Raw genomic sequence first — 12,227 nt, forward strand, 5'->3', positions numbered from 1 at the left:
AAATAAATAAATAAACTTACAAAGCAACATGTTCCTCCTTTAAAAATAAATTTAAAAACTTACAAAGCTACATGTTCCTCCTTAAAAAAAATTTAAAAAACTTACAAAGCAACACGTTCCTCCTTAAAAAATATTGTAAAAAACTTACAAGGCAACATGTTCCTCCTTAGAAAATATTGTAAAAAACTTACAAAGCAACATGTTCCTCCTTAAAAAATATTGTAAAAATCTTGCAAAGCAACATTTTCCTCCTTAAAAAAAAAAATAAAAAAATCTTACAAAGCAACATGTTCCTCCTTAAAAAATAAATAAAAAAACTTACAAAGCAACATATTCCTCCTTAAAAAATAATTTAAAAAACTTATAAAGCAACATGTTCCTCCTTGAAACAAAATAAATAAACTTACAAAGCAACACGTTCCTCCATTACACTTAGGAAATTCTCGTCAACACACAATATGACATTAGATATCAAAATTCACAGTAATCCTAAAATCTTAATTGTTCGGCACTGAAAAGGCTTAGTTACAATTTAATGGCAATATTAATTACATTACTCTATCATTTAAAAATCATTACGGAAAAGAGGATGCTTGTTACTGCTCTCGTCTTGGAAAACAAAACAGTAGGTTGCTCTGGATGCTTGGAAGGTTAGATGTTTTATAAATGAGTTACTACGGCCTCTGATACTCACTATTCCTCCTCAGTCAAGTTGTATCTGTTGAATGACCTGAAAGGTCCCCAGTGCATTGTGGTTCCTGCGTATTGGTTGCTGTATTCACCATACTTGTCGTTGCCTGCGTCCAAAATGATTATCAGTAAGTTAAGAAAGGGTATTAAAATCATGCATAAGGTATTAAAATCATAAATAAATGCATTGTTAAATTCCGTCAATAAATTAAAAACAGAATAATCAGAAGTAGCCTCATATATATATATATATATATATATATATATATATATATATATATATATATATAAAGCAAGACTATATATATATATATATATATAAAGCAAGACTATATATATATATATATATTATATATATATATATATATATAATATATATATATATATATATATATATATTGTCTTGCTTTATGTGAACATCAGGTGTTATGGAGAAAAGGCCTTCCAGTCTGACAGAGAGAGAGAGAGAGATAGCAGATATACATTTCTGATAAAGCCATGCAACCCTTAATGATTTGTTAGAAAGTAAATATTTATGTATCAACAATTTCTATGCATTAGACATAAAAGTGCTTTAGAGAATGGGGGGTGCTCTTTTTATATTCTAGCCTAATTTTCGCTTTATATATATATGTATAGTATATATATATATATATATATATATATATATTTAAATAAAGGTAAAATCCACTTAAAGGAAAGTAAAACAATGGAGTAACCACTGCGAGGCCTTTCGACTTCTCGTCCTTTACTAAGCTTAGTAAAGGACGAAGAGTCGAAAGGCCTCACAGCGGTTACTCCATCGTTTTACTTTTCTCTGTGGATCGCACCTTTATTTATGTGTGTATATATAAATATGAAGTTAAAATACTTAGTAAGTCATACAAAAATAATAAAATAGTGATTAGGTCAGCAAAAATGATAATCTTGCATCTTACCCCTGGCTTCGGTGAGGGTAATCTCTCCACTGGCAGGCCAGACTCCATAGGGCCAGTTCTTAGGAAACATTATTATAGCTGGAAAGATATGAAATTTACGTTTTATATCTGGTTGTGCATCCGTACACATTTGTGCTCATTTATGTATATTTTCAACCCTTCGGAACCCCTGCTGCCCTAAATGGAAAACAGCAGTATCCGCAAAACTTTCGTCATGGAGATATGCCACCTACTGGGCTCGTGAAGCATTAATACACAAGTTACTGCAGTTTCAGAATGATGCTTCAATGCTTTCCACGAGTATTCGGGTGTGGGGGCGGATCCCATTTGCAGTATCTGCAAAATCGGTAGTAAGGCATAGGAAAACTGGGCCATTTTTCTCAGTTTTCTATTTTTGCAGATACTGCAGTCCTCCAATTTAGGGCAGCATGGAATGCCACATTGATGGCATTTGTGCCGATGTGGGCATCCTAGGCGTACAGGAGACGATCCCAAATCTATTCTAGAAGAAGTTACAGTGACATCCATCTTTAAATGTCCTGATTTAACCTAACGGTAAAGGGGATGAGTCCATCTAAGCTACCCGTCCTAAGATAGAGAATTAAAACCGTTTGCATGCCATGAGCAGTAATGTTTAATGGCGCTATACATGCATAACGAGGCAAGCTCAATTTTTTTTTTTCTGAGGGAATGTCTGTCTATATATGTATTGATTATTCCATCAAGGTTTCTGGCGTTGGACGAAAATATATGTTAACTTCGTTACCAGGAATATCAGAACATATCATACTTTGCAGAGTTCATCTCATTGACGCCAAGGAAATTAATTTGATGGATGACCATTCATATTCCCACATAATTTCAGTGAAGCCAAAAATTAGGTCCAATATAAGAATGAGCAGTTTTTACAGGAAAAGATTTGTTTTTCTTTTATGCATATTAATCATTTCAAGTATCAAGTCCAAGAAAAAGCCTTACCTGGCCAGAGCCAGTCTCCACTGGGCATCTTGGCGCGAATTTCGATTCGGCCGTACCTACAAAGGAAAAACAAGCAAATATTACTATAAGCTCATTATAAAAGAATTATCATTGTTTTTCGTATTTATCAACAACGGCAATCTATAGCACCATGGGCGCCGGCAGTATATTTTCCAAGGGGGAGGGTGGCTGGTGGGTGGCAGGCAAATCTTCATACATACATGTATAGTTTCTGGCATCAAACCGACAAACACTGGCAGGTTAACACCAAAAACAGTATCAGCGCCTGATTTATATATATCATATATATAATACACACATATATATATATATTAATTATATTATATGTATATTATATATATACTATATATAGTATTATATATATGTTATAATCTATATATAACTATATATGTAATTATATATAAGTAAATATCGTATACTCTATATGATATAGATATAATATATATATAATAGATATACGGTATATATATAGATAAATATCTATATATATCTATATTCTATATATATATATATATATATATATATATATCTATTATATATATAAATAAATATATCTATATAAATATATATAAATAAATATATATATATATATATATATATATATATATATATATATTGTTTTGAATTTCAGGGGGTGGGGAGGGCGGCAAGTGTTCCCCTTTTCCCCCCTACGTGCGGGCGCCCATGGGTAGTAACTATATAAAGCCCCCTGTCCACACGGTCGATCTTGACTCGACGAACTGTTTGATGTGACGTCAGAAGAGGGGACAGTCAGAACTTTTCTTGCTTTATCTGGGCTTCTGACGTCACATCAAGCAAAGTTCGACAGTGTGGATGGGGCCTAAGGTCTTCCTAGACAGCAGTGACACTGTATCTAGTCTGTACCTCAATTAGCTCAAAATGTTCCCTAAATATGACATTATAAAATGTTGAGTGCCCATCAGCCATGTATGATGTTAATATGAAGTTCAAAGGTCTTTATCTTCAAAGTTACTAGAATTATACTGTTTTAAAAACACTTTAACCACAACAGATGGATAGGCATACACAGTCCAGACGCAGGGATAGACAACAGCTTGATTACTAGAAAGCAAAAGACGGTAAGCTGGGGACGTCAAGAATTAAGGTAAAGGAGCATGCAGATATAACATAGCATTACAGCTTCCTTTAAGTTGTGGCTGGCACATTTTAGGCATTACTTAAGGTTCTTTTCAGTGTCCTTACAGCCCCTGGCTGCAGCTCCTTTCATTTCTTTTACTTTCCACCTTTAAAGTAAGATGAAAGAAAGGGAATATGAAAGGAGGTACAGTAAAACGAACGTAAGTGGTTGCAGCTAGGGGCCGAAGGCATGCTGCAAATAACCTTAAGTAATACCTACAGTGTACTGCACGAGGTCCACTGACGGGGCTACCTCCCTAGGGGGAATAGGATTTGATGACAGAATGCTTTAACTCGGCTATCAGTGGCAAGTAGTAAAACCGAGAGATCATTAGCAGGGAGAATGTACTTTATGAGCACTTTTATTAACCACTATTCAGAACTTGTCAGGATAGTGATATAAGATACATGACAGTACACATAAAGCTACCACTGGGGTAATACTATCACATGTTTTCCAGCTACAAAAAAAGAAAGAAAAAAAAACTGAAGAAGCAAGCTCTAAATACATTACAGTAATTCTAAACAATATACATTGACTCACTTGAATGCAAATTCAGACATGGTCCTGAGCTTGGCGCTCAAGATTGGAGGGATGAGGTTTTCGGGAGTGCCTTTCCTCTCGCAGCCCATGTAACCGTTCCCGGTGCAGACGTCACCCCGGCCATTTATACCCCAAAGATTCAGGTATCCACTTGTCAGGAAGTCCTCACCTTTCCATTCAGAGACCAAAGCCTGCAGAGGACTTGGAATGAAAATAGTGGAAGAAAATGGAAATGCAAGAATAAACAAGTAGAAAATGCAGTGTTCTGTACATCGCATAATCAAGGCCACTGAAGACAGATCTATTTTTCAGTGGTCTGGGTATAATGCTATTTGAGCTGTGGCCCCTGAAACTTGAACCATGGCCCAGTGGTGGGCTGGCCTATATCTTTGCCAAATGTACGATTATTGCTAACTGTAATCTTGAATAACATTTTAAAAACTACTGAGGCTAGATGGCTGCAATTTGTCATGTTTGATGATTGGAAGGTGGACGATCAACATACCAATTTGCAACCCTCCAGGGTTAGTCGTTTTAAAGATCTGGGGACAGACAGCTATGTATATATATAGTGGACCCCCATATTTGCGGGGATGCGTACCAGACAACCTCCTCCTCCCCCGCCCCCCGCAAATAGCTAGAATCCGTGAATTCTTAGAACCCCCATCCAAAGATGCTCATAACTGCCTATCTTGAAAGTTCTAATACCAAATGTATACTTGAAGTATCGTCCTACATCAAATATACCTTAAATTATTATTCTATTATCATTTCAAAGTCAACATTAAACATTTTACCATTAAAAATACGGAAAAATCTGCAAATAGGTGAGTCCACGAATCTTGAGAACGCGAATATATATTATATATATATATATATATATATATATATATATATATATATATATATATATATATATATATATATAAAATTATGTAAGTAAAGTCATTCATTCAGAGGGGCTGATTGATGCCTTTTACTTACAGGTTTGATGAAGAAAGTGGAGTCCCTGGTGTAGGTAACGCTGCGGTTGTTGACATACACTTCGAACTGCGAGTTCTGTCATGGAAAGGGATGATTAGTAGACAGAAATGCACTTCATAAATTCAATTTTTGAATATACCGCTAAAATTCTCCTCCGAATTTTCACAGTTGAATTAATTACTGTGCCTCGATTTCCTTATCGAATCACACTTACCCAACCGCCAGACATTGTCACTTCGTGCTCCCAGACGTCATGGTCGAAGAAGTCGAATTCATCGTTGAAAATGAGACATGGGAACTCTTTACAGTCCTTGGGGTCGACGATATCTGAAAATGACGTTAGTCCTTTAGCTCAAAATGAAAATACGGCCTTATATGATTTAGGGCACATTTACCCTAGTCATTAATTAGCTTGTGAGCCAGTCTATTTCGAGATAACATTATTTCATCTTGAATTTTAATTCAGCGTAATTAGGATTCGTGAAATGAATGATCACCGAATATAGCCACACGGTAAACAATGATTGCAAAATTCGTTGCATGAAGTGTAGTCTCTGATGAAACTAAGAGTTGTTTGAGCATTTATAGGTTGAAATCTGCATTTTTTTCTGTTACTTTTGCGATAAATCAATGAAACATAATTAATAGTTTAGCAGAAAATTACTTACCAGCAGCGAGGGCGCAGGCGGCCAGTAGCAATAAGTATAGGATCCTCATCCTGAAAAAAAAATTGATAGATGTACCAAGATTCCTGACATATATATCAAAACATAAATATCCCATTCTGTTTCATGTTTCTCATAGGTTACAGAAATAAAAGCTGAAACTGCCACTTGACTTTGATAAGATGATAAGATTATTTACAGCGATGTGTTGAGTTCTTCATATGAGATATGATAATATTTTCACTGGAGAAAAGAGCAGTGTTTAATCACCGTAGTTACCAGGCTTCAACATGGAGGGTATACACTGCGTCATTTTTCATGACAATGCTGTAAGTTCTGTAGGATCTTAGAGCAAACTCCTTTTAACAGGAGAGCGTATATCCTACCCCCACACTTATACAGTTTACTCACAGGGCTAAAAGCGCTGATGGTACTAGATACAGTTAAAAAAATAATAGCAAGATATTTCTTTTCCATTTTATTAGCATATATATATATATATATATATATATATATATATATATATATATATATATATAGTCTAGAGACTTTTTATATATGTTTATGTGTGTATATGTATGTGTTTGTCTATGGCCTTTTATGTCAGAAATAAAGCTTTTGAATTTGAATATATATACACATATATATGTATATATATATATATATATATATATTATATATATATCTATATATATATATATATATATATATATATATATATATATATATATTTATATATATATATTTACGTATAAATAAATAAAAATACACACACACACACGCATATATATATAGTATATATATATATATATATATATATATATATATATATATATATAGATATATATATATATATATATATATCAGTAGAAGGATCCACAGTAATATTCTTGTTTATCCAGACGAAATATATTTTTGGAAATATTTACAAAGATTATAGCTTTCGTCCAACCTTCTGTGGACTTGATCACGATACGGTGTTTTTATATTGTATATATATATATATATATATATATATATATATATATATATATATATATATATATATATATATATATATATTTATATATATGTATATAAATATGCAATATAAAAACACCGTATCGTCATCAAGTCCACAGAAGGTTGGATGAAAGCTCTTGTTAATATTTCCAAAAATATATTTCGTTTGGATAAACAAGCATATTACTGTGGATCCTTCTACTGATATATATATATATATATATATTATATATATATATATATATATATATATATATATGTATGTATGTATTATATATTATATGTTAATAATATTGAAAAAGAAAATATTTGCTATTATTTTTTAAACTGTATCAAGTACCGTCAGTCCTTTTAGCCCCGTGAGTAAACTGTATAAGAGCTAGGGTAGGCTATACGCTCTCCTGTTAAATGGAGTTCACTGTAAGATCCTACAGAACTTACAGCATTGTCATAAAAAAATGACACGGTGTATACCCTCCATGTTGAAGTCTGGTAACTACGGTGATTAATCACTTCTCTTTTCCCCAGTGACAATATTATCATCTCTCACATGAAGAACTCAACAAGAAGACGCTGTGAATAATCTTATCAAAGTCAAGTGGTAGTTTCAGCTTTTATTTCTGTAACCTATGAGAAACATGAAGCAGAATGAGTTATTTATATTTTGATATGCACGTCATCAAGTTCCATATTATCGTGATTCAATTATACAAAGGAATATATATATATATATATATATATATATATATATATATAATGTTTATATATATATATATATATATATATATATATAATGTGTATATATATATATATATATATATATATATATATATATATTCCTTTTGATATAATTGAATCACGAAAATATGGAACTTGATGAATATATATATATATATATATATATATATATATATATATATATATATATATATATGTATGTATGTATGTACGTACGTATATATGTTTTGATAGTTATTTATGATATCGTTGTTGACTTTCTTCCCCTGAAATTCCAAAATTAGCAAGTTGCGCAAACCATCATAGCTTCGCACACTACAATTTATACCTTATTTGTCAATTTCCACCGGGCAGATCTTAACAGTACAGTTACTACGTGTAGGAGAACTCGTGCAGGTTTAAATATATTATACGTAAATGTTTTTTTTTTTTTTTGCATACCTGAGCGGAGAGGGAACGTGTAAGATGCAGACTGTCTACTACTATCTGTTTGGGCGTCCTGTTGCTTTTATACGCGCACTAAAAGTGTTGGAGGTTATCATACATCTGACATACAGAAAGGTATAAGCGTTGTATAACATCGGACTCAGAAAATAGAAAAGTAGAAGCCTTTACGTATCGTCCAGCATTGATTGATTGTTCCCCCTCCTTTTTTTTTCTTTCGTTGGAACGAGAATAGCAGGGGGACATTTTTAGAAATGTTCTTGTCATTTTTAGAAATGTTCTTGTCCTCGACGAAAAAGGTTGTGGAATGTCAAGGTCGTAAATAGTTTCATAGTCATCTTGGCTTCTTAGATTTCTGTTAATTTGTTTACATTAAGTAAATTCATGAGTAGCCTTGTGGTTGTAGCAGTTGATATGCCCCTACTTTTAATGAGTTTTGTCTTTTGAAGGCAGTTATCGGCAATTAAAAAAGTCAAGACGTTGCCATAGCCTATGACTCTTTCTCAAACCCATTTGTAAAGCAACGATTCAAACACGGCAGCACACGTGACAAAGTTTTACGAAGAATGTCAGTTGTTGTCAGTGTCTCTAAGAGTCACGCGCCGTCGTTAGACACCGGGATTTTGAACTCTACGTGCTACCTGAGGGTTAGCACGGAATGAAGACGGAAATCCTGGAGGCAGAGCCACAACTTCCTTCAGATAAAATCGCGGAAGGTCGTAATGACGTGCGATATCCTGCAATGTCCCGGATAGAGCGTGACCCTGTGGTGGTAGGTATCCCAGGGAGGAGGTGCTCCATCGTGCGCAATGTTGCATAGCTTGAGACTTTTATGTTCAGAATTTTTCAGTGTACTATATACATATTTTTTATAATAGATTTCGCTTATTTTATTTTCTTAAATACCAAAACCATGAAACCACAAGATTTAACTGTGTGCATGAATATTATTCTTCCATCCGCGGACCTTGCGAGCGGAAGGAGATTGAAGGTGTCAGCCCTTACAAAGACATTTGTCAGTTCCTGCGAAGTCAGCTCTTAGAGCAGGCCCTTCTGACGTAGACAAAGAAATGCACACATTGATGACATCTTGCTGACTTGGCTTCTCCTTGAATCGACCCTGAGAAACGTCACAGAAGCTTCTCGCGACGGAAGTCCGATTATGGGTGTGCTCTGTGCGGGAAGGGTGTAGTGAAGTTGGTTCGATGGGCGGAACGAGTGAAAGATAGATTTTGGTTTTGGAAACAATTATCATTATTCTTAAGAGACACTGATTTCTCAGAGGAGGTCCCAGATTCGGACATTATTTCCAAAGCCCATTTGAACTTCATGTTTCTCACAACATATATTGTGCCGTCAGTGCACCTTATTCGGTGCAATGTAGGCATTATTTTAAGGTTCTTTGCAGCGTCCCTTCGGCCCCTAGCTGCAACTACTTTCATTCATTTTACTGTACCTCCGTTCATATTCTCTCTCTTCCATCTCAACTGTCCACCCTCTCTTAACAATTGTTTCATAGTGCAACTGCTTTGAGGTTTTCCTCCAGTAACACCTTTCAAACTTTTTACTGTCAGTTTCCGTGTTTCAGCTCTGAATGGCCTTAGTTACCCCAGTGCTTGGCATAATGCCAAAAATCTAGATAAATAAAAAAATGAAAATCCTGTGTATATTTCTAAAAAAAAAAAAAAATTTTCTGTGTCTCTAGATGTATCAGTGCGAGGTCAGAATATACAGGGAACTTTGACAATGTTGCTGACTTATAAATTTGAGTATTTTGGACTTGTGTTATGTGGGTTTGTTTAATAGACTTAGAGGCATAGTGCCCTTACGAAGGGATGGTTCAATTGGGGGTCTTATGTCTTATGATTATTCCACTCATTTCATTTTAATCTCATTGATTTTGTTTGTCTTAACAATAAACTTCAGTTTTGGTAGATGTGGGTTTACTATACTTCCTACCTTAGTTTTTCAGAGCCGAAGAGGAGAGGAAGGAAAGGTAGAGCGAGAACGAGAGAGAGAATAGGGCCGGCAACCGAGATAGAGAGAGAGAGAGAGACGGAGACGGGTGTAAGTGGAACGTTAGGTTGAGAGTCTTGGTCTTTGTTTTGTTTTTGTTTTTTTTTAATCTGCACCGAGAGTTGGACTCTCGGGTAACACACATATATGTGTATATATATATGTGTATATATATATATATATATATATATATATTATATATATATATATATATATATATATATATATATATATATATATATACTTACAATGTATATGAATAAAAATGGTTGATAATCTTGACACAAAACTACTGTCAGTTGCATGCGCTGCTTGAATCACCCTCCTAAATATAATACAAATGAAAAACAGTAACGGAGGATTATATTACAAAGTCGTGTTTTTCAGGAATGGAGTAGATGGAGAGAGAGATGAGAGAGAGAGAGAGAGAGAGGAGAGAGAGAGAGAGAGAGAGAAAATGCGTTAATTTGCCAAAAACAAAAAATCAGCTCAACATTTTCGATCGCCATACAACTTTCTTAGAAATCAGATTCTGACGTAATCGATAGAACAAGGATCTTTCTACCTATTACCCACACATGCTTGCAGAGCATTAGCTTTGAGAAGAATGACGGAAAGAGAAGCAACATATAGTGCTAATTTTTATCAGTGAGATGACAAAAACAATATCATATTTGTTATTACGAATGTGGCAACTCGCCGGTGTTTGGTTACAGAACGAGCTGTTGCAGTCTGATTTCCAGCAATCATCCGGTCATTAGTTTGCTAACATTTCCCGCTAAGAATTATTTGTTTACATTGTCTCTACTTATGGGAAAGCACCTCGTGCTGTACACTTTGGCCTAAATTATATATTCTGTTCTCTTACATGTTTTCGTTGGATACTTAATTAGCCTTCCCCATAATTGAACTTGAGTACATCAGTGCTCGAGAGTCCACTGCATCTCAGGAAGCTGGCCTTATGCCAGCACGGGCTCTTGCTCATAGAGCAACCCGTAGAGAAGGCAAGAAAGGTTTGATAATGCGTTAGAGAAACGAAGGAACAAAGAAAAGGAGTTTTATTGTGCTTTGAGAAGGATCGGTCAAAGTGGCCGACACTCGAACTCGCAACCATCCCAACGTTGCCAGGGTGAAGTCTGACGCTTTTAGGAAACTTCGACCATATTATAGAGAGGGCGAGTAAAAATTCAGATGATTGGCGAAAATTCCAAGTAAATAAGTTTGAGCAGATGGTACGGGAAGCGTTTCTCTATAGGACACCTTATCATACATACATACATATGTATATATATATATAATAGGTTATATGGATGATGAGACTATTTATATATATATATAGTATAATAGATATATGTATTATTTATATATATATATAATTATATATATATTATAAGTATATTTATCTATATATATATATATATATATATATATATATATATATATTATATATATACAGTAGCAGTCATAATACTTTGCGTGGTAGGGAAGATGGAAGAATAAAAAGAGTACAACAAACTAAAAATATTCAGGAAAAATCAATTATTAAAGCAGCCATCATAAAATTTGGAATGAATAATCACCAACTCCTGCCCTAGTGCTTGATAGGCATGCTACAACGTTTACGGACTTTCTGGAGTGTCCTTGGCATTGAATCTGAAAACCACTGCAGGAGGGACTCTTACAGATCGTCCCAAGCGCGTTTCAAACTTTGCCCTGCAAGACGTGTCCATATTCAGTAACTTTCTTTTTATGATTGTTTAATGATTGAAATAGCTGGGGAATTCCCTGGCTAGTCGTGGATATATTCAATTCCACAATCTCTAGGCCACAATGTATTCTGTTTGGCGATATGATTCCCAGTGCACGAATCTTAATCCAATGCCATTGAAAATCAGCCATTGAAACAAAAAAAAATTCGGCTGAGTGAAATTGACTAATTGGGAACTTAACTAGAGCTACTGGCTCACTCACAGAAAGTGTAACTCTGTGTAAGAGCTCTTCAGTAACCTGTTGGATGTTGTGACAGTTGGGTGTCGAATTCTTTTCTCG

General features: G+C 34.4%; 1 protein-coding gene across 2 annotated transcripts in view; it reads right to left on the minus strand.

Annotated features, from left to right (window-relative positions):
* LOC135215414 (beta-1,3-glucan-binding protein-like) overlaps nt 1-8,197 on the minus strand; it is a 12,709-nt gene extending 4,512 nt beyond the window's left edge. The window contains exons 1-8 of one of the 2 annotated variants that reach the window (XM_064250026.1): nt 8,160-8,197; nt 5,982-6,031; nt 5,528-5,640; nt 5,314-5,388; nt 4,330-4,520; nt 2,607-2,662; nt 1,629-1,706; nt 695-797 (exon numbers count right to left, since the gene is read on the minus strand). In XM_064250026.1, the coding sequence (XP_064106096.1) occupies nt 695-797; nt 1,629-1,706; nt 2,607-2,662; nt 4,330-4,520; nt 5,314-5,388; nt 5,528-5,640; nt 5,982-6,030 (665 nt within the window). In that variant the 5' untranslated portion in view covers nt 6,031; nt 8,160-8,197. Of the gene's footprint in view, nt 1-694; nt 798-1,628; nt 1,707-2,606; nt 2,663-4,329; nt 4,521-5,313; nt 5,389-5,527; nt 5,641-5,981; nt 6,032-6,257; nt 6,314-8,159 lie in introns of those variants that run through there. The other variant, XM_064250025.1, reaches the window with a different exon arrangement.
* Between the last annotated feature and the right edge of the window lie 4,030 nt (nt 8,198-12,227).

The sequence above is a fragment of the Macrobrachium nipponense genome, chromosome 5, assembly GCF_015104395.2.
Source record: "Macrobrachium nipponense isolate FS-2020 chromosome 5, ASM1510439v2, whole genome shotgun sequence".
Lineage (NCBI taxonomy): Eukaryota > Metazoa > Arthropoda > Malacostraca > Decapoda > Palaemonidae > Macrobrachium > Macrobrachium nipponense.